This window comes from Bombina bombina, chromosome 6 (genome assembly GCF_027579735.1).
Source record: "Bombina bombina isolate aBomBom1 chromosome 6, aBomBom1.pri, whole genome shotgun sequence".
In the NCBI taxonomy this organism is placed as follows: domain Eukaryota; kingdom Metazoa; phylum Chordata; class Amphibia; order Anura; family Bombinatoridae; genus Bombina; species Bombina bombina.
The window spans coordinates 1,148,569,336-1,148,590,183 of NC_069504.1; the positions used below are offsets into that span (position 1 = coordinate 1,148,569,336).

Here is a 20,848-nt window from a genome sequence, read left to right on the forward strand (position 1 = left end):
ATTGGCTACAATACCCTTTATAAGGATACATTCTCCTTAGTCAACTCAGTCTTGATAAAGGCCTATACTAGGGCCGAAACGCGTCGACTGAGTATTGGTAAGCCTATTTTCATTTATGTAATATTGTGTGAAACCATCTGCACTATATTTTCCTTTTTTCACATATTTTTAGGTGGATATCGTTTTTTGAGTTAATCTGACTTCTACACAGATATCTGATTCCTTGTTCAACACTTCTGTGGGCACTGTCCTTCATCTCTCCACACCCTCAAGGATATATCTACATATGGGACTTCTGCAAGGAATATCCATATAGGTCTGGGTGACTATTTCCACTTGGTTTTTGTGCACATAATTTTTTCACCACTATTTTTTCACCATATATTTTGGAATTGAATTGCAACTCACAGGATGCTTTTTACTGACATTTATTGACACACTTTTTCATTGAGACTTTTCATCACGTTGACTTTTTGTATTTTTGAATTTTTGAATATTTTTCTACACTTGTTATTATTTGTTGTATTTATCACATTGGTACCCTAACACGCTGTACCCAGGTCTGCGCAGTAGATAGGCCACTTACCTGTGACCATCCATTGTTTTTAACCTCTGTATGTGTTTTTATTAGCTGTCATTTGTTTTTATTAGCTTTTATTTACCATTCCTGTTTTATTATTCTTCATGGATCCATGAGTTGTATTGTATATGTTTTTAGATTATGTAATAAATATCTAGCATTTTTTCTACCAGATTACACTTTACTTATCCCTTTTTTGCCTCCGGTTTGGTAGGCGCTTGGGGGATCCCCACTATTCATTCGATTTCAATAAAGTACACCCCCTTACAAAAATATAGCTCTTCTGCCACCTTTGATTTCCTTTCTGGCAAAATTGAGATCCCGTGCATTAAATCAATCATTGTTGCAGGAATCTAACGCCCACCTAGCTCCCCTGTGCATTCCATTTCTGACATAGCACATCTCCTTAGTGAAACCATAGCTCAAAATCCAAAAAGTGAAATTTTTTGTTTTTGGAGATTTTAACATTGATTGGCTAAATCCAAAAAATAATAGTTCTCGCTCGCTGTTTAAATCTTTGCAGCTAACGCAATTAATCTCCTCACCAACTCGCATAAACATCAAAAGCCATAATCACACCCTGCTCAACTGGATTCTCTCCACTTCTCCCGACCGAATCCAGGAGGCAGGTGTTCTCCCTAACAATTTCAGTGATCACTGCTTAGTGTACTGCGTGCGCAAAATAAAGGCAACTAAATCCTCTCCCAAGGTTAAAATCACCAGATCCTTCAAAAAATGTAATCTCCAATCTTTTCTAATTGACATCCAGAACCTACCCTGGCACAGATTAAACTTAATCCCTGATCTAGACTCTGCAGTTGAATTCTTTCAGTCTGAACATCTACAAGTTTGGAATTTACATGCCCCGCTGCGTAAGGTGAGAGTAAAAGGAGCACACCTGAATTGGATCACAGCTGACCTCATTCAAATGTACCAGTTTCGGGATTCATTGTGGTCAAAATTCAAACATACAGGCTCTATGAACAATCACTGTGTATATAGACAATGGCGAAATATATGCTCTAAACAAACAAAATTGGCCAAGGCCCAATATTTCTGTGAAAATCTGAACAATAACATATCAAACCCTAGAAAGTTTTGGAAACTCATAAATAACTTACAAAATACTCCAATCCACTCCCAACCCCCCACTTTCACTGTGGACAACCATACCCTGCAACTCCCCTTAGAAGTAGCAAATGCCTTTAATAGTTATTTTGTCGGATGCTCCACCACCCTGATTGACAAACTAATAAATGACACGCATCCTGAAACTACAAATGTGGATCAGGCCCCACTAAATCAGCAAAGACCCAATATAGAGAAGTTCAATTTTAGACCTGTACCCATCAATGTCGTTAAGAAACACCTTAATAATTTAAAAATGAAAAACCAGTCTGGACCTGATCAAATCCCAGCAATGCTATTGAAGCTCAGTGCGCCGGCAATTGCTAAACCTGTCACAACCCTAATTAACGAATCCTTGGTGTCTGGATACATACCTGTTACGGTTGCCTCCAGGCTGGCTGGAAGTTGGACCATAGAAAAGGATGCTCCTAGCGCTCCCCAAAGGATCAGCAGCACCGTAGACACTATAACTACTGCGTAGCCACCATCAGTAATGCAGACTCTATGAACCACCGCTGCTGGGCTGGTATCTCGCCGTCTGCTCTGCTCCCTGGACCTACGACCAGGCTCCAGTAGGTGAACCTCTTCCTTCTGTAGCAATCCCTGTAGCTAAGGGAGTATGAAAAACATAGCAATCCCTGTAGTGATATACAGCTGTCCTACAAACATGAGTCAAAGCTGCAAGTTAGAGGGTCAGAATAGGTCTGATGTGCTGGAACACACAGCCTGGTTTTTATTGAGGTTACATGCAAAAAAAAGACACTCTCAGGGGGAGGCATAAAATCCCCAATCAAACATTTAGATACATTTAGATAGAGAGGCAACGCCCTTTGACAGGCCACAACATTACTTCAGCAGATAACATTACACACAATAAAACAATGCAGTCCACCTTATCACTAGCAGTCTGATTAGACAATGGGAAAGTTTATCACTAAACTTAATTAGAGCTGATCCCAGAAAACTTGTATTTAGAATTGAACAAAATTAACTCTTAATGGCACTCAATGAAAACCAATGCCTCTGTAACAGTGCTCCCCCTCTGTGGAACACTCTGCCTGTGTGGCACCTGGCTCAGCAAGTCCCATTCACTGAACCAAGTGGGAGAAAGCCAGGGACAAGCTATTTAACAGGTCTGGGGACATAGTCTTAAAGGGGCATTGTTCGCCAAAATCACAATATGTCCCCAGACGGTTATTAAAGGGCCATACACACCCAATAAAAGTTAATATGTTCTCAGGGGCACAATCTTCCAGGGGCCATAGTCATGAGGAAGGAGGCTGGCAAATAGGCTTCTCAACGATCCATGGAAGCAGGGCAATTTTCCATTTAAAGGGCCAGTTACAAATAGCAGTTTGTAACAATACCCAAACTTTGGAAAACTGCAAGAGTAGTGCCTATCCATAAAAGTGGGGAGTTAACCTTGGTTTCTAATTATCGCCCTATATCTTTGCTCCCAGTATTGTCAAAAATCTTAGAAAAATGCGTCCATACGCAATTATGTGAGTATTACCAACAATCTAATTATCTGACCCCTGATCAATCCGTTTTTTGCCCGAATCACTCCACTACAACTGCCCTCCTAAAAGTTTGCAACGACATCCAAACTGGCATGGAACAAGGAGACCTAACTGGAGCTATTTTCCTTGATTTTGCAAAGGCCTTTGACACAGTGGACCACGACATACTACTGCTCAAACTAAAAAATTCTGGTATTGCTGATCGTCCGTTAACCTGGTTTCGATCATATATATCGGATCGATCGCAATATGTCTCCATTTCTGACAGCGACTCCCTCCCTCTCCCAGTCACGTGTGGTGTACCCCAAGGTTCCATTCTTGGACCCCTATTATTCACATTATTTATAAATGAACTACCTAATGTCTGCAAATCCTCAACTGTACAGTGTTGACAGAGTAATCTATGCAAACAATTCCGATCTGCCGCAGCTTGAAGCAGTGCTCCAAGACCAGTTCACAGAGGTAGAAATATGGATCTCAAAAAACAAACTCTTCCTAAACACTGACAAAACTGTCACAATGATCTTTGGAACGGGACCTAAATTACACAAATTACAAAATTCCCATCTTCACATCAAAACAAAATCCAATTGCACGCTGACCACAGTCCACTCTTTTAAATACTTGGGTATGTTATTAGACCCCAATCTATCTTTTGGCCTCCACATAGAAAAACTTGCATCTAAACTTTATCCAAAACTAGGTGCCCTGTACAGAAACAAATCCTGCCTCAGCCCTACTGTAAAGGAAAAGATTGTACAGCAAATGCAGATGCCTATCATGGATTATGGGGACGTAGTTTATGCACCTGCACCGCAAACTCACCTTAATAAACTAAATACGTTATATAACTCGTTCTGCCGCTTTGTGCTACAATGTAACTACAGGACCCACCATTGTGACATGCTAAAAGAACAAAACTGGCTGTCGCTGGAATCCAGACGCACCCTCCATCTTTCCTGCCTTGTCTTTAAGAGCCTTTCTGGGAAGCTCCCACCCTACCTGAGCAGTATGCTCTCCCCGGCTATTCCCACCTCCTATAACCTCCGATCCAATAACAGCACATTATTTAGCTTGCCTCAATACAAAAAGAAAGCAGCTCGATCCTCCTTTTCCTACAGAGCGCCACAGTTATGGAACGACCTCCCTCACACTTTAAAACCTTCCCCAAGCCTAGAATCCTTTAAGAGATCCCTCTATACATATCTCAAAACAGAATGCACCTGTCATGGTTGATTATATATTTCCTACCTGTTCTATGTTAAATTCTGCATATGTTATGTATTATTATTGTTTTTGTATTTTATTGTACCCTATTGTATAAATGCAAGGTTTTGTGATCCCAGGACATACGAGAGAAATCTCAATGTATCCTTCCTGGTAAAATATTTTATAAATAAATACATATTTATTTTAGCTAGGTAGTTAGAAAGTAGTTAATAACTATTTAATAACTATTCTACCTAGTTAAAATAAATACAAACTTACCTGTAAAATAAAAATAAAACCTAAGCTAGCTACAATGTAACTATGAGTTATATTGTAGCTAGCTTAGGTTTTATTTCACAGGTAAGTATTTAGTTTTAAATAGGAATTATTTAGTTAATAATTGTAACTTTAATTTAGCTCTATTTTAATTATGTTAAAGTTAGGTGGTGTTAGCGTGAGGGTTACATTAGGGTTAGGTTTAGGGGTTAATATAAAGTTTAATTTAGGTTGTTGCGATATGGGGGACTGGCGGTTTAGGGGTTAATAGGTTAATTTAGTGGCATTGATGTGGGAGGCCAAAGGTTTAGGGGTTAATAACTTTATTTAGTGGCGGTGATGTCGGGGAGCGGCGGAATAGGGGTTAATAGATTTTTTATAGTGCGGGCGATGTTGGGGTGCAGGGGAATAGGGGTTTATAGTTGGGGGTGGCAGATTAGGACTTTATAGCTTTATTTAGCTGGTGGTGATATCGGGAGTGCATGATTAGGGGTAATTAACATTATGTAGGTGGTGATGACGTTGGGGGCAGCAGATTAGGGGTGTTAATATTTGGGCACCCATTTAACAAGCTCTGTAGTGAGCTTGTGGGCCCCTGTTTCTGGTGAGTCTTCAGGCTCGCCAGAAACAGCAGTTATGAGGCAGCGGTCACAAAGACAGCTGCTCCATAACCCTGTCCGCCTGCTGTGAGCCAACGGACAGACATCGCCGCAATTCAACCCGATCGAGTGCGATTGGGTTGATTGACACCCCCCTGCTCTCCGCATTCAGCGAAGTCTGGCGGACCTGAGGCCTTGGGGTTTATGTTACGGTGTTAGGTTTAAACATAACTTTTTTTTTCCCCATAGAAATCAATGGGGCTGCGTTACAGAGCTTTTAATTCCGCAGTCGCAGGTGTTAGGCTTTTTTCTGACCCGCTCTCCTTATTGATGTCTATGGGGAAAGCGTGCACGAGCACGTCAAGGCAGCGCTTGTATTTTGTGCGGTATGGAGTTTAAAAACCCCATATCGCACACACAAGCCGCTGTTTGAAAACTTGTAATGGCTGTGCTATAGAGGGTTAAATAACGCAAATTTCCCTAAGTGAAGAACATTGGAATGTAAAGTATTTATGTTAGAAACAAGATAATAAAAAACAATAATAAAATATTCAATTGCGATCAAGCAAACACATTTACTTTCAACTCGTAATATGCACACTGCTTCCGACGGGCGCAAAGAGCCCCAATAAATGCCATATCGCTTACACACAACAGTTAGCGCACCACTCGTAATCTAGCCCATAATATGGCCATTTATGTATTAAATGAGAAGTGTAAATAATAACTACTTTATGACACATTTTATATTGAATTCCTAAAAAACATAAAAAGCTGTTTGCAAATGCATGAAAAAGCAATACCGTATGAATAGCTACTTAATACTGCTCTTAACTGAAAAAACAGCTATATAAAAAAGCAATACCGTATACGGCACTTTATAGAAATAAATGAATAGCTACTTAATACTGCTCTTAACTGAAAAAACAGCTATATAAAAAAGCAATACCGTATACGGCACTTTATAGAAATAAATGAATAGCTACTTAATACTGCTCTTAACTGAAAAAACAGCTATATAAAAAAGCAATACCGTATACGGCACTTTATAGAAATAAATGAATAGCTACTTAATACTGCTCTTAACTGAAAAAACAGCTATATAAAAAAGCAATACCGTATACGGCACTTTATAGAAATAAATGAATAGCTACTTTATACTGCTCTTAACTGAAAAAACAGCTATATAAAAAAGCAATACCGTATACGGCACTTTATAGAAATAAATGAATAGCTACTTAATACTGCTCTTAACTGAAAAAACAGCTATATAAAAAAGCAATACCGTATACGGCACTTTATAGAAATAAATGAATAGCTACTTTATACTTCTCTTAACTGAAAAAACAGCTATATAAAAAAGCAATACCGTATACGGCACTTTATAGAAATAAATGAATAGCTACTTAATACTGCTCTTAACTGAAAAAACAGCTATATAAAAAAGCAATACCGTATACGGCACTTTATAGAAATAAATGAATAGCTACTTAATACTGCTCTTAACTGAAAAAACAGCTATATAAAAAAGCAATACCGTATACGGCACTTTATAGAAATAAATGAATAGCTACTTAATACTGCTCTTAACTGAAAAAACAGCTATATAAAAAAGCAATACCGTATACGGCACTTTATAGAAATAAATGAATAGCTACTTAATACTGCTCTTAACTGAAAAAACAGCTATATAAAAAAGCAATACCGTATACGGCACTTTATAGAAATAAATGAATAGCTACTTAATACTGCTCTTAACTGAAAAAACAGCTATATAAAAAAGCAATACCGTATACGGCACTTTATAGAAATAAATGAATAGCTACTTTATACTTCTCTTAACTGAAAAAACAGCTATATAAAAAAGCAATACCGTATACGGCACTTTATAGAAATAAATGAATAGCTACTTAATACTGCTCTTAACTGAAAAAACAGCTATATAAAAAAGCAATACCGTATAGGGCACTTTATAGAAATAAATGAATAGCTACTTAATACTGCTCTTAACTGAAAAAACAGCTATATAAAAAAGCAATACCGTATACGGCACTTTATAGAAATAAATGAATAGCTACTTAATACTGCTCTTAACTGAAAAAACAGCTATATAAAAAAGCAATACCGTATACGGCACTTTATAGAAATAAATGAATAGCTACTTAATACTGCTCTTAACTGAAAAAACAGCTATATAAAAAAGCAATACCGTATACGGCACTTTATAGAAATAAATGAATAGCTACTTAATACTGCTCTTAACTGAAAAAACAGCTATATAAAAAAGCAATACCGTATACGGCACTTTATAGAAATAAATGAATAGCTACTTAATACTGCTCTTAACTGAAAAAACAGCTATATAAAAAAGCAATACCGTATACGGCACTTTATAGAAATAAATGAATAGCTACTTAATACTGCTCTTAACTGAAAAAACAGCTATATAAAAAAGCAATACCGTATACGGCACTTTATAGAAATAAATGAATAGCTACTTTATACTGCTCTTAATTGGAAAAAACAGCTATATAAAAAAAAGCAAATCTGACTTGTTACATAAGACTGAAATGAATCAATTCACCTTTTGCGCTGGGCTCCAGCTACTTAAACGACTTCACTGTGAAAAGTAATTGGTGTGTGGAGCACTTTACATAGCACAACTTGCGTGTAATTATAGTTTATTTGCATTTTGTACATACTAGAGGGGAAGGATGTCCCATTAATCTATTAAATTATTTTTCATTGCTTTTGCCTTGTGGTTGTAGGATTTTACACAGTGAACAGTCCGAGCCTAATGCATTTTGTGCTGCGAATACTGTACGCATTAAAACTCGTATAAATTCACCTGGGGACTGTAAATTGTGTTTGCCCTAAGATTATGGAAATAATATTCATTACCATTAAAAAAAAAACAACAACTGTATTTGCAAATGATCTTTAGTACATTTCATGTGAATAATTACATTACAGATATTACAAAATAACGAGCAGCACAAGTGAGTTCCAGATCGAATAAGATATTATATACTGTAATATACTGTCTATTGTTAATATCTTATCTATATATTATCTGCACAAAGTTACTTTATTACACTAGCTGGTGTCTAGGACAAGACTGTTGACAGCGTATTATCTACAGCGTGATGATAATTAGATACAGAACGCTGGAATAGCTAAATAAATACACTGAAGTAAGCTGTTTCACATCAGTTATGTATATTGCATAACCAGCATTAGCTTAAACGTTATTAGTAAAGTTCTAAAGGGAAATACAGTAATATCTTTATATACCTACAGTGTACATCAGCAAATGTTTATGGGCCAGATTACAAGTGGCGCTCTAAATTGTTTGTTTGTTTTTTGCTGCCTTTATGCTGCTGTAAATTGTAATTGTGTACATATTTATTATTACTGGGGATTATTAGCATAAAGTCACAAAGGGTCAGGTGTACAGTAACAAGTCTGAGAGTGCAGCGCTATTACCTTTATGCTGCTGTAAATTGTAATCATGTAAATTTTTATTACTGGGTATTATTTAGCATAAAGTCACAGAGGGTCAGGTGTACAGTAACAAGTCTGAGAGTGCAGCGCTATTACCTTTATGCTGCTGTAAATTGTAATCATGTACATTTTTATTACTGGGTATTATTTAGCATAAAGTAACAGAGGGTCAGGTGTACAGTAACAAGTCTGAGAGTGCAGCGCTATTACCTTTATGCTGCTGTAAATTGTAATCATGTACATTTTTATTACTGGGGATTATTTAGCATAAAGTCACAGAGGGTCAGGTGTACAGTAACAAGTCTGAGAGTGCAGCGCTATTACCTTTATGCTGCTGTAAATTGTAATCATGTACATTTTTATTACTGGGGATTATTAGCATAAAGTCACAAAGGGTCAGGTGTACAGTAACAAGTCTGAGAGTGCAGCGCTATTACCTTTATGCTGCTGTAAATTGTAATCATGTACATTTTTATTACTGGGTATTATTTAGCATAAAGTAACAGAGGGTCAGGTGTACAGTAACAAGTCTGAGAGTGCAGCGCTATTACCTTTATGCTGCTGTAAATTGTAATCATGTACATTTTTATTACTGGGGATTATTTAGCATAAAGTCACAGAGGGTCAGGTGTACAGTAACAAGTCTGAGAGTGCAGCGCTATTATCTTTCTGCTGCTGTAAATTGTAATTGTGTACATTTTTATTACTGGGTATTATTTAGCATAAAGTCACAGAGGGTCAGGTGTACAGTAACAAGTCTGAGAGTGCAGCGCTATTACCTTTATGCTGCTGTAAATTGTAATCATGTACATTTTTATTACTGGGGATTATTTAGCATAAAGTCACAGAGGGTCAGGTGTACAGTAACAAGTCTGAGCATGCAGCGCTATTACCTTTATGCTGCTGTAAATTGTAATCATGTACATTTTTATTACTGGGGATTATTTAGCATAAAGTCACAGAGGGTCAGGTGTACAGTAACAAGTCTGAGAGTGCAGCGCTATTACCTTTATGCTGCTGTAAATTGTAATCATGTACATTTTTATTACTGGGGATTATTGTTTTTAAAATTTTTTAATAACTGACTTTATTTAGAAATTCGAAAAAAAGTACAGTGTGGGAGACGCAGCTCCCCAAAATACAAAGCATTTTGTCAGTTAGTTTTACAAGGTGAATCAGATAAAGGGGCCTATTTAACAATGGTCTGTCGGACCTGATCCGACAGTGCGGATCAGGTCCAACAGACCTCGCTGAAGGCAGAGAGCAACACGCCGCCCCCTGCAGATTCGTGGCCAATCGGCCGCCAGCAGGGGGTTGTCAATCAACCCGATCGTACTTGATCGGGTTGATTTGTGGCGATGTCTGTCAGCCTGCTCAGAGCAGGCGGACAGGGTAATGGAGCAGCGGTCTTTAGATCACTGCTTAATAACTGCTGTTTCTGGCGAGCCTGCAGGCTCACCAGAAACACGGGCCCTCAAGCTCCATCCGGAGCTTGATAAATGGGCCCCATAATGTTAAAGAAGTAAAGAGGAGAAAAAAGAGAACAAAAGAACAAAGAGAGGCTGCTTCCTAGCTACTCGATGAACGCTAAATGTGTTTAAGTTGTAGGACTGTGGGTCCTACTAGGTTGTAGATTTGGTTCGATCCAGCCGCATGCATGCATATTCATTTTTAGTGTGTATCATTGCTTTGTAACTCACAGGACCACAAGGACCATATGGTTGGTTATTAAAGTTTATTATGTGGTTTGTGTCAAATTCACGTGTTTGGGGGCTTTTCTTTTAAGATACTTTCCCCAGGTATCTAGTATGTCAGCATAGACATCCATTTTGGCATTTTTCATATAACTATATTCTTCTAATTCTAGGAATTCGGAAACTCGAAATGTCCACATGTTTAGGCTTGGGGCCTCCCTACTTTTCCAGTTTTTAGCTATTAAATATTTGATACTGTTTGTCATGATGTAAAAAAGTTGAACATGAGGTTTGTGTTTAATCCTAGGGGGTTTGTTTAAGAGGCATATCAGAGGATCAAGGTGAAAAGAAGTGTATTTCTGCAATGGCCAAACTCCAAAAGTTTTGGATCAAATTGCACCACCACCACATGTGGGCCATGTTACTTCCTCTATGGCCACACCTCCAGAATTGGTCAGATTTGTTATGGAAAAGGCGATGGAGTTTCTTGGGGGTCAAGTACCATCTGTGTAAGAGTTTTAGATTAATTTCTATTAAGGATAAGGATATGGATGTCTTCGTTAAATTTTGGAAAATGGAGACACTTGTCTGGGGTAGGATAATTATCCCCAGGTCATCTTCCCATCTCTCTAGATATGGAGGTATGTACCCAGGGGGATTAGTAGTTAGGATTTTATAGATTGATGAAAGAGTGTGAGTTATTGGTGGCTGTCTGATACACAAAGTTTAGTAGTTTGTCAGTGGTCTGACCATGTTCCTGCTGTGTACATGTTGAGAGATATAGTGATGCGTTCGGTGGTAGGTGAACCAACTTTTGAAACATGTGAGTCCCTTTTCAATGAGTGCAGACTGTGGAAGAATCCTTTCACCCGATGTGATCATATGAATTGTGATGTCTCATATAGACTTATCTGATGTTTCTGGTATGGCATTGGTGTCTAAAGAGAATTGCCCGTTTTCTATGAGTGATGTTAGGGAGGAAGGTCTAGATGTTAAATTAGTGTTTCTGGCTAGTATTAGTTCCCACGTATTGTATGTTTCTTTTATCGATGGTGAGGTGTATGCCAACACATTCCTTAATTTCTCTACTCTCCAGCATAGTCTTCCTAAGTGTGGTGTGTCGGCGATGGAGTGTTCCAGTTGTACCCAGCATTTATGATTGTGATGTATGTGCCAGTAAACTACTCGTTGTAGGAAGATGGCTTGTCTGTATAATGTTATATTGGGTATTCCCAGCCCACCCTGAAGTCTTGGAGTTTGCATTACTTTTCTGTTAATCCTAGGGGGTTTTCTGCACCACACAAAGTTGCTGAATGCTTTCTGTATGGATGGTATATAATTTTTGGGTATTGGTATCGTTAAAGATTGCATAATATCTAGTAGCCTGGGGAATATAATTATTTTAAGGAAATTTATTTTGCCCATCCATGACAACTTTTTGGACAGCCATGAAGAGAGATCTCTAACAATGGCTTTCTTAATCGGCTCATAGTTTCTGTTATATGTTTCTTCTATTGTCCTCGTCAAATCAATCCCTAAGTAGTGGAGTGAGTGTTGGCACCAGGTAAAAGGGGTCAATTTTTTTACTTTGTGTAGGGTGCGATTGTCAAGGTTAATATTTAATACTTCAGATTTAGATGCATTGATTTTAAAGTTTGAAAGTGTATGAAATGTTTGGAATTCTTGTAGCAGTGGGGGGATAGAGGTTTCTGGCTCAGTGAGAGAGAAAAGGATATCGTCAGCAAAGAGGGACATTACGTATGATTGTGATCTGATTTGAATACCTTTAATAAGAGGGTTGTGTCTTATTTTAGTCGCTATGGTTTCTATGAAGCAGGTAAATAAGAGGGGGGAAAGAGGACAACCCTGTCTAGTGCCATTGGATATTGAAAAGGGACATGACAGGGTGCCTTTAATAAGCAATTTGGCATTGGGATGGGAATACAAAGAGAATATCCTATTCAGTATTTGCGGGCCAAGGCCCATATGTATTAGTGTGGAGCGCAGAAAATCCCAGTCAACACGTTCAAAGGCCATTTCTGCATCAATAGACAGCAGGATACTTTGGATTTCCTTGTCTTGTGCATAATGGATGAGGTTTAAGGCCCTGACCAAGTTGTCCTTGGCTTCCCTTTTGTGTATGAATCCCACTTGGTCCTGATGGATTAGCTTGGGTAGTATATTCAAATGATTTGCCAGTATTTTTGCATATATCTTTACATCTGAATTTAAGAGGGAAATATGTCTGAAGTGAGATGGATAATCTAGCATTTTATTAGGCTTTGGGATCAGGGTTATGTGAGCTTCTAATGACCAAGAGAAAAAAACTTTAGATTCGTCTATATAGTTAAAGAAATTGGAAATTTGAGGAAGTAACTCCTCCTGGAACTGTTTGCAATATCTATTTCCGAATCCATCAGGCCCTGGTGCCTTGCCTGCTGTGAGATCTTTAATGGCTGCCTTAATTTCATCTATTGATATGGGGTCCTCTAATTGTTCTTTCTGGGAGCTAGAAATTTGAGGTAGATGTAGGGAGGATAAATATGTGGATATTGCATTGGTTCTCTGTTTGCTTTCCATAGAAATTATGTAAGTTTTGTCATTTAAATTATAAAGTTTTTGATAATAATCTCTAAAAGTATTTGATACTGCCTTGGAGGAATAATGGGATCTGTTTTGGTCATCTTTGATGTGTAGTATGTATGATTTCCGCATTTTTTGTTTTAGGTATCGTGCCAGAAATCTACCTGATTTGTTGCGCCCTTCATAATGTGTTTGTTGTAATCTTAGCGTTTGATTTTTATGCTCTTTGTTATAGTAGGATTCTAGTTTCCCCCTTTCTAATTGTAGCTCGGTTAGTACAGTGTGGTTAGAAAGGGAACATTTATGTTGTTGCTCTAGTGTTTCTATGCTTGTTAGAATGGAGGATAAATATATACGCTTTTGTTTTATTATGGAGGCCCTTATACTCATTAGTTCACCTCTTATCACACATTTGTGTGCTTCCCATATGTCACTGAAAGATATGCCTGGTGTGGTGTTATGAACAAAGTACTCTGAAATAGATAGTGAAATATGTTGGCTCACCACCAGGTCTGATATAAGATTGTCATCCAATCTCCAAATAAAATCTTGTATTGGTTTAGACAGCCATGTTAGTGTGCCAATGCCTGATGTGTGGTCTGACCAAGTTATTGGAGATATTTGTGAGGAACTAAATAGGGATAGGCCTGTGACGTCTGTAAAAATATAATCAATTCTGGTGTACAATTTATGGGGGTGGGAGTAAAATGTATAGTCCCTGATGGTTGGGTTAGAAACCCTCCAGAGGTCGTGAACAGCAATTTTTCTGAGATAGGCATTGGTACGGGTGATATGTGAGGATGAGGTCGAGGAGTATGTAGATGAACAGTCTAATGATGGGTCTAGAGGCAAGTTCAGATCTCCATACATGATTAGAATACCCTTTTGGTGCTCTAGTATGAGGTTGGTGATTAGTTTGATAAAGGTTGGTTGCTTAGAATTCGGGGCATATACAGAGACTAGTGTAACTGGTCGGCCGTATAGGATTCCTACCAAGACAATATATCTGCCCTCTTTGTCACTTAGTGTTTTGAGTGCTGTGAAAGGTATGTTCTTCCGAATTAATATTCCAACTACCTGTTTTTTTGCTTTAGCTTGAGAAGCGTGGAAACATGAGCAAAATTTGAGTGAAAAAGTTAGGGGTTCTTTATTTTTGAGGAAGTGTGTTTCTTGGACAAACACTAAGGGGCCCATTTATCAAGCTCCGAACGGAGCTTGTGGGCCCGTGTTTCTGGCGAGTCTTCAGACCGCTGCTCCATAACCCTGTCCGCCTGCTCTGATGAGGCGGACAGGAATCGCCGGAAATCAACCCAATCGAGTACGATCGGGTTGATTAACACCTCCCTGCTGGTGGCTGATTGGTCGCGAGTCAGCAGGGGGCGGCGTTGCACCAGCAGCTCTTGTGAGCTGCTGGTGCAATGTTAAATGCGGAGAGCTTATTGCTCTTCGCATTCAGCGAGGTCTTGCGGACCTGATCCGCACTGTCGGATCAGGTCTGCAAGACCTTTAATAAATAGGCCCCTAAGTCTGTTTTGTGTGCATTAAATTCCCTAATAGCTTGTGTTCTCTTAGATGGTATATTAAGGCCTTTGGAGTTTATTGTTTGTATCCTTATGGATTTTTTTATTTTTATTTTTGAGTTGGGGGTTAGCCATAATTAGGCAGTTTAAAAAACAATAGTACTAGTACATACATGCGGCTGGTGTCAAGTGTATTATAGGAGATTTTCATTTGAGGAGAAGCAGTGATTTTGAGCCCTAGTGGCAGAGAGAGATAGAAAGGTGATAGTGTAACATATTACATGAAATAACAACCATAAAGTTGTCATGAGTGACAGGATTGAGAAAGCGTTTCTTTGCTCCTCTGCCTTTATTCTAGTATTTTAAAGTGAACAAGTTAGTACGCTTATTGTTACTAAGCATGCTATTTATGTTGCCTACAGTGGCTGAAGTCATAAATTGGAATACAGCAAGGGGGAAGGAAAATAAGTGTAACAATGTAGTACAGTCTCTATTATCTATAAGTAAACATATATTTCCTAGAAAATCATTTATTATAATCATCCGATGAATAAACTAAATCGTGAGTTATAAACAATAAACTGTAAATCAATACAAACTTGTAAAAAACTATAACTTTGCTCAACTGTTCAGGTCCCTAGCAATGTCCCAGGAATTTACTGTTGTTGAGCATCAAGTTTTATAACTTGTGGTATCACCTAAGCTATGCGTGTACATTTCACTGTGATTATTAGGCTAATACGACCTTCTCAGGTTAAGGTGTCTGACGTCTTAGGGAGATTGGCATCTCATATTGGGCAATGTGCGCTTTCACTTAATCAAAGGGTCTTTGGTTCTTCTTCTGGAGACTGTGTTCCATTGTGAGTTTTGCGGTTTTGTTAGGGTACCAGGATTCCTAGTACGGTTGTCCTGTATCTGAGCTTGCGGTTGTGGGAAAGTCAGATTGAGGCTTTTAGCAAGAGGTTCAAGGTCCTCAGCATCTTTATATACGAGAGTTCTACCATCTTTTTGAATCAGTAGGCTAAAAGGAAATCCCCATCTATACTTTACTTTATTCTCTTGTAATGCTGATGTAATGTGTTTGAGAGAGCGCCTTTTTTCAATCGTGGTTGGGCAGAGGTCCTGGAAAATCTGAAGATTGTATCCTTGGAAGGATATGGACCCTTGTGTTATTGCTTGTTTCTAGATTGCCTCTTTGTGCTTGTAAAAGGCAAACTTCATAATTATGTCCCAGGGAGGACTTGCTGGGTTTGGTCTCGGGCGTAAGGCTCTATGAGCCCTTTCAAGTGAAGAGTCTGATAGTTCTAGTGATGGATCCAAATGTTTAAATAGTTGGAGGAGGTAGGAAGTCAGGGTTTCTTTTGAGATTTCCTTGGGGGACTCCTCTAATTCTTAGATTGCTGTGCCTATTCCTGTTATCAAGATCTTCGATTTTCAGTTGTAGCTCTTGTATAGCGAGATCTTGGCAGTTTAGGTGTTGAATATTGTTGCTGACTTCTGTTTCCAAATGTTCTTGGCCATCCTTCAAGTATTCAATTCTAGAGCCTAGCTCATTAATGTCTTTCCTGATAGAGGAGATTTCAGATTTTTTGAAGGTTTTTAAATCAGCGATATCCGTCTTGAACGAGAGGGCAGAGACTGCACTTTGTATTTGGGACAACTGGTCAAAGGGCGGTTGAGGGCCTGGCGCAGGAGCTTGTGCTGCTATTGTGGCTGATAGCTCAGTGCCTTCTTGCAATGGTTGTGGTTCTGTGGAGAAAAGAAAGAACTTACTGAGGGTGTGTTTAGTGCTGTCTCTTTTTTGCACGTTCTGTTTGACTTTCTTGCTGCCATATGCAATGGAAAAGCAAGTGTATTGTACTTGCTAAGGCTCTAAGTGGTTTGTTCAATATCTCTGTTTAATGCTCCTGAGAGCTGTATATAGACTTTTAAGAGCCCTGGTAGGTGATATCTTGTTATGGGAGGTGTTTGGCTATAGGTCTGTCATATTCATCAGGTTTGTTGTTTGTCTTGTTCAGAGAAGAATTGCCTGGTATTTCGGTGCTGGACTGTCATTGGGCAGGATCAGACTGATATGCTACAGGATATTTTTTCTCTGTGAAAAGGCATAGTGTGCAAAAAGACTGCACACTGGGTGGCACTGGCCTTGTGGACAAGCACAGAAGTTTTTCTAGCTATTGTTCTGTCTCAGTGAGAGTGTCTTTCTATTTTCTTGAGGATGTAGTTTATGGCTGCTGGCAGGATGGGGTTTATGGCTGCTGGCAGGATGGGGTTTATGGCTGCTGGCAGGATGGGGCTTATGGCTGCTGGCAGGATGGGGCTTATGGCTGCTGGCAGGATGGGGTTTATGGCTGCTGGCATGTAGGGGTTTATGGCTGCTGGCATGTAGGGGTTTATGGCTGCTGGCAGGATGGGGTTTATGGCTGCTGGCAGGATGGGGTTTATGGCTGCTGGCAGGATGGGGTTTATGGCTGCTGGCAGGATGGGGTTTATGGCTGCTGGCAGGATGGGGCTTATGGCTGCTGGCAGGATGGGGCTTATGGCTGCTGGCAGGATGGGGTTTATGGCTGCTGGCATGTAGGGGTTTATGGCTGCTGGCATGTAGGGGTTTATGGCTGCTGGCAGGATGGGGTTTATGGCTGCTGGCATGAAGTGGTTTGATGTTGCTGGCAGGATGGGGTTTATTGCTGCTAGCATGAGGGGGTTTATGGTTGCTGGCAGGATGGGGTTTATGGCTGTTGGCATGAAGGGGTTTATGGTTGCTGGCAGGATGGGGTTTATGGCTGTTGGCAGGATGGGGTTTATGGCTGTTGGCATGAAGGGGTTTATGGCTGCTGGCATGAAGTGGTTTGTTGTTGCTGGCAGGATGGGGTTTATTGCTGCTGGCATGAAGGGGTTTATGGCTGCTGGCATGAAATGGTTTGTTGCTGGCAGGATGGGGTTTATTGCTGCTGGTATGAAGGGGTTTATGGTTGCTGGCAGGATGGGGTTTATGGCTGTTGGCATGAAGGGGTTTATGGCTGCTGGCATGAAGTGGTTTGTTGTTGCTGGCAGGATGGGGTTTATTGCTGCTGCCATGAAGGGGTTTATGGTTGCTGGCAGGATTGGGTTTATGGTTGTTGGCATGAAGGGGTTTATGGTTGCTGGCAGGATGGGGTTTATGGCTGCTGGCAGGATTGGGTTTATGGTTGTTGGCATGAAGGGGTTTATGGTTGCTGGCAGGATTGGGTTTATGGCTGCTGGCAGGATGGGGTTTATGGCTGCTGGCAGGATGGGGTTTATGGCTGCTGGCATGATGGGGTTTATGGCTGCTGGCAGGATAGGGTTTATAGCTGCTGGCAGGATGGGGTTTATGGCTGCTGGCATGTAGGGGTTTATGGCTGCTGGCATGAAGGGGTTTGTTGTTGCTGGCAGGATGGGGTTTATGGCTGCTGGCAGGATGGGGTTTATGGCTGCTGGCATGTAGGGGTTTATGGCTGCTGGCATGAAGGGGTTTGTTGTTGCTGGCAGGATGGGGTTTATGGCTGTTGGCAGGATGGGGTTTATGGCTGCTGGCATGATGGGGTTTATGGCTGCTGGCAGGATAGGGTTTATAGCTGCTGGCAGGATGGGGTTTATGGCTGCTGGCATGAAGGGGTTTATGGCTGCTGGCAGGATGGGGTTTATGGCTGCTGGCAGGATGGGGTTTATGGCTGCTGGCAGGATGGGGTTTATGGCTGCTGGCATGATGGGGTTTATGGCTGCTGGCAGGATGGGGTTTATGGCTGCTGGCAGGATGGGGTTTATGGCTGCTGGCAGGATAGGGTTTATAGCTGCTGGCAGGATGGGGTTTATGGCTGCTGGCAGGATGGGGTTTAAGGCTGCTGGCAGGATAGGGTTTATAGCTGCTGGCAGGATGGGGTTTATGGCTGCTGGCATGAAGGGGTTTGTTGTTGCTGGCAGGATTGGGTTTATGGCTGCTGGCAGGATAGGGTTTATGGCTGCTGGCATGAAGGGGTTTGTTGTTGCTGGCAGGATGGGGTTTATGGCTGCTGGCAGGATGGGGTTTATAGCTGCTGGCAGGATGGGGTTTATGGCTGCTGGCAGGATGGGGTTTATGGCTGCTGGCAGGATGGGGTTTATGGCTGCTGGCAAGATGGGGTTTATAATATTTATTTTAGCTGTGAATTACTTGGTGAATAGTATTTACTTTTCCTGGATTTGATATAAAACAAAACTGTGCGTCTATATCTGATTTAAATGGTAATGTAGCTACAATAACTGACATTTACTGTTAATTAAAGGCAGTGACGTGTGCACAAGCTTTATTTACCCTCTTTATCTGCTCCATAAGGTCTGGAAGAAGCGATTTCATGTCATTATTATGATACTTTGTGCTATAAATGATGTAATAATTTGATGTTATAATGAGAATATTTGTTTCCTTTCTAGGAACTGAAGTATAAAATATTAATAAAAAATAAAAAACTTGCAGAGCTACGAGGGAAGTTTGATAACCGTGTCACAGGCGCGGAGGTTGCAGAATTTACGGATTACGATGATTATGAATCTGCCGAAGAGGAAATTCCTGAAACACCAAGTAAAAAAAGTATCTTCTCCAAACTCAACCCATTAAAGAAAAGCGATGAGCCCAGAAACAAAATGAAGGTGAATAGAAAAGGAAGCAGGTTATAATTTACTGTATATAACATATTGTGCTATTAACTGTATACTACATACTGTGTAATAGGGTATGGGGCTATAAACTGTATACTACATACTGTGTAATAGGGTATGGGGCTATTAACTGTATACTACATACTGTGTAATAGGGTAGGGTGATATTAACTGTGTATTACATACTGTGTAATAGGGTATGGGGCTATTAACTGTATACTACATACTGTGTAATAGGGTAGGGTGATATTAACTGTGTATTACATACTGTGTAATAGGGTAGGGGCCTATTAACTGTATACTACATACTGTGTAATAGGGTAGGGTGATATTAACTGTATATTACACACTGTGTAATAGGGTAGGGTGATATTAACTGTGTATTACACACTGTGTAATAGGGTAGGGTGACATTAACTGTATATTACACACTGTGTAATAGGGTAGGGTGATATTAACTGTGTATTACACACTGTGTAATAGGGTAGGGTGATATTAACTGAATACTACATACTGTGTAATAGGGTAGGGTGATATTAACTGTATATTACACACTGTATACTGGGGTAGGTGCCACTTACTTGATATTACACACTATGTAATAGGGTATGGTGCTATTAACTGTATATTACACACTGTGTAATAGGGTAGGGTGCTATTAACTGTATATTACACACTGTGTAATAGGGTATGGGGCTATTAACTGAATACTACATACTGTGTAATAGGGTAGGGTGATATTAACTGTGTATTACACACTGTGTTATAGGGTAGGTGCCACTTACTTGATATTACACACTATGTAATAGGGTATGGTGCTATTAACTGTATATTACACAATGTGTAATAGGGTATGGGGCTATAAACTGTATACTACATACTGTGTAATAGGGTAGGGTGATATTAACTGTGTATTACACAATGTGTAATAGGGTAGGGGGCTATTAACTGAATACTACATACTGTGTAATAGGGTAGGGTGCTATTAACTGTATATTACATACTGTATACTGGGGTAGGTGCCACTTACTTGATATTACACACTATGTAATAGGGTATGGTGCTATTAACTGTATATTACACACTGTGTAATAGGGTAGGGTGCTATTAACTGAATACTACATACTGTGTTATAGGGTAGGGTGCTATTAACTGTATACTAAATACTGTGTTACAGGGTAGGGGGCTATTTACTGTATATTACACACTGTATACTGAGGAAGGGTGACACTTACTTTATATTACACACTGTTTTCTGGGGTAGGGTGCTATTAACGGTATATTACATAATGTATAAAGGAGTAGGGTGCCATTTACTGTATATTACACATTGAGTACCATTGTAGAGTGCTATTAACTGTATATTACGTACTGTATACTGAAGTAGGGGGCCATCTACTGTATATTACACACTGTATTCTGGGGTAGGTGCCATTTACTGTATATTACACACTGTATTCTGGGGTAGGTGCCATTTACTGTATATTACACACTGTATTCTGGGGTATTGTGCCATTTACTGTATATTACACACTGTATTCTAGGGTAGGTGCCATTTACTGTATATTACACACTGTAT

General features: G+C 39.7%; 1 protein-coding gene across 1 annotated transcript in view; it reads left to right on the plus strand.

Moving 5' to 3' along the window:
• PLCZ1 (phospholipase C zeta 1) overlaps positions 1 to 20,848 on the plus strand; it is a 400,274-nt gene that overhangs the window by 152,390 nt on the left and 227,036 nt on the right. Inside the window, exon 5 of the mRNA XM_053719723.1 lies at positions 19,045 to 19,260. Coding sequence (XP_053575698.1) covers positions 19,045 to 19,260 — 216 coding nt within the window. The remainder of the gene's footprint in view (positions 1 to 19,044; positions 19,261 to 20,848) is intronic.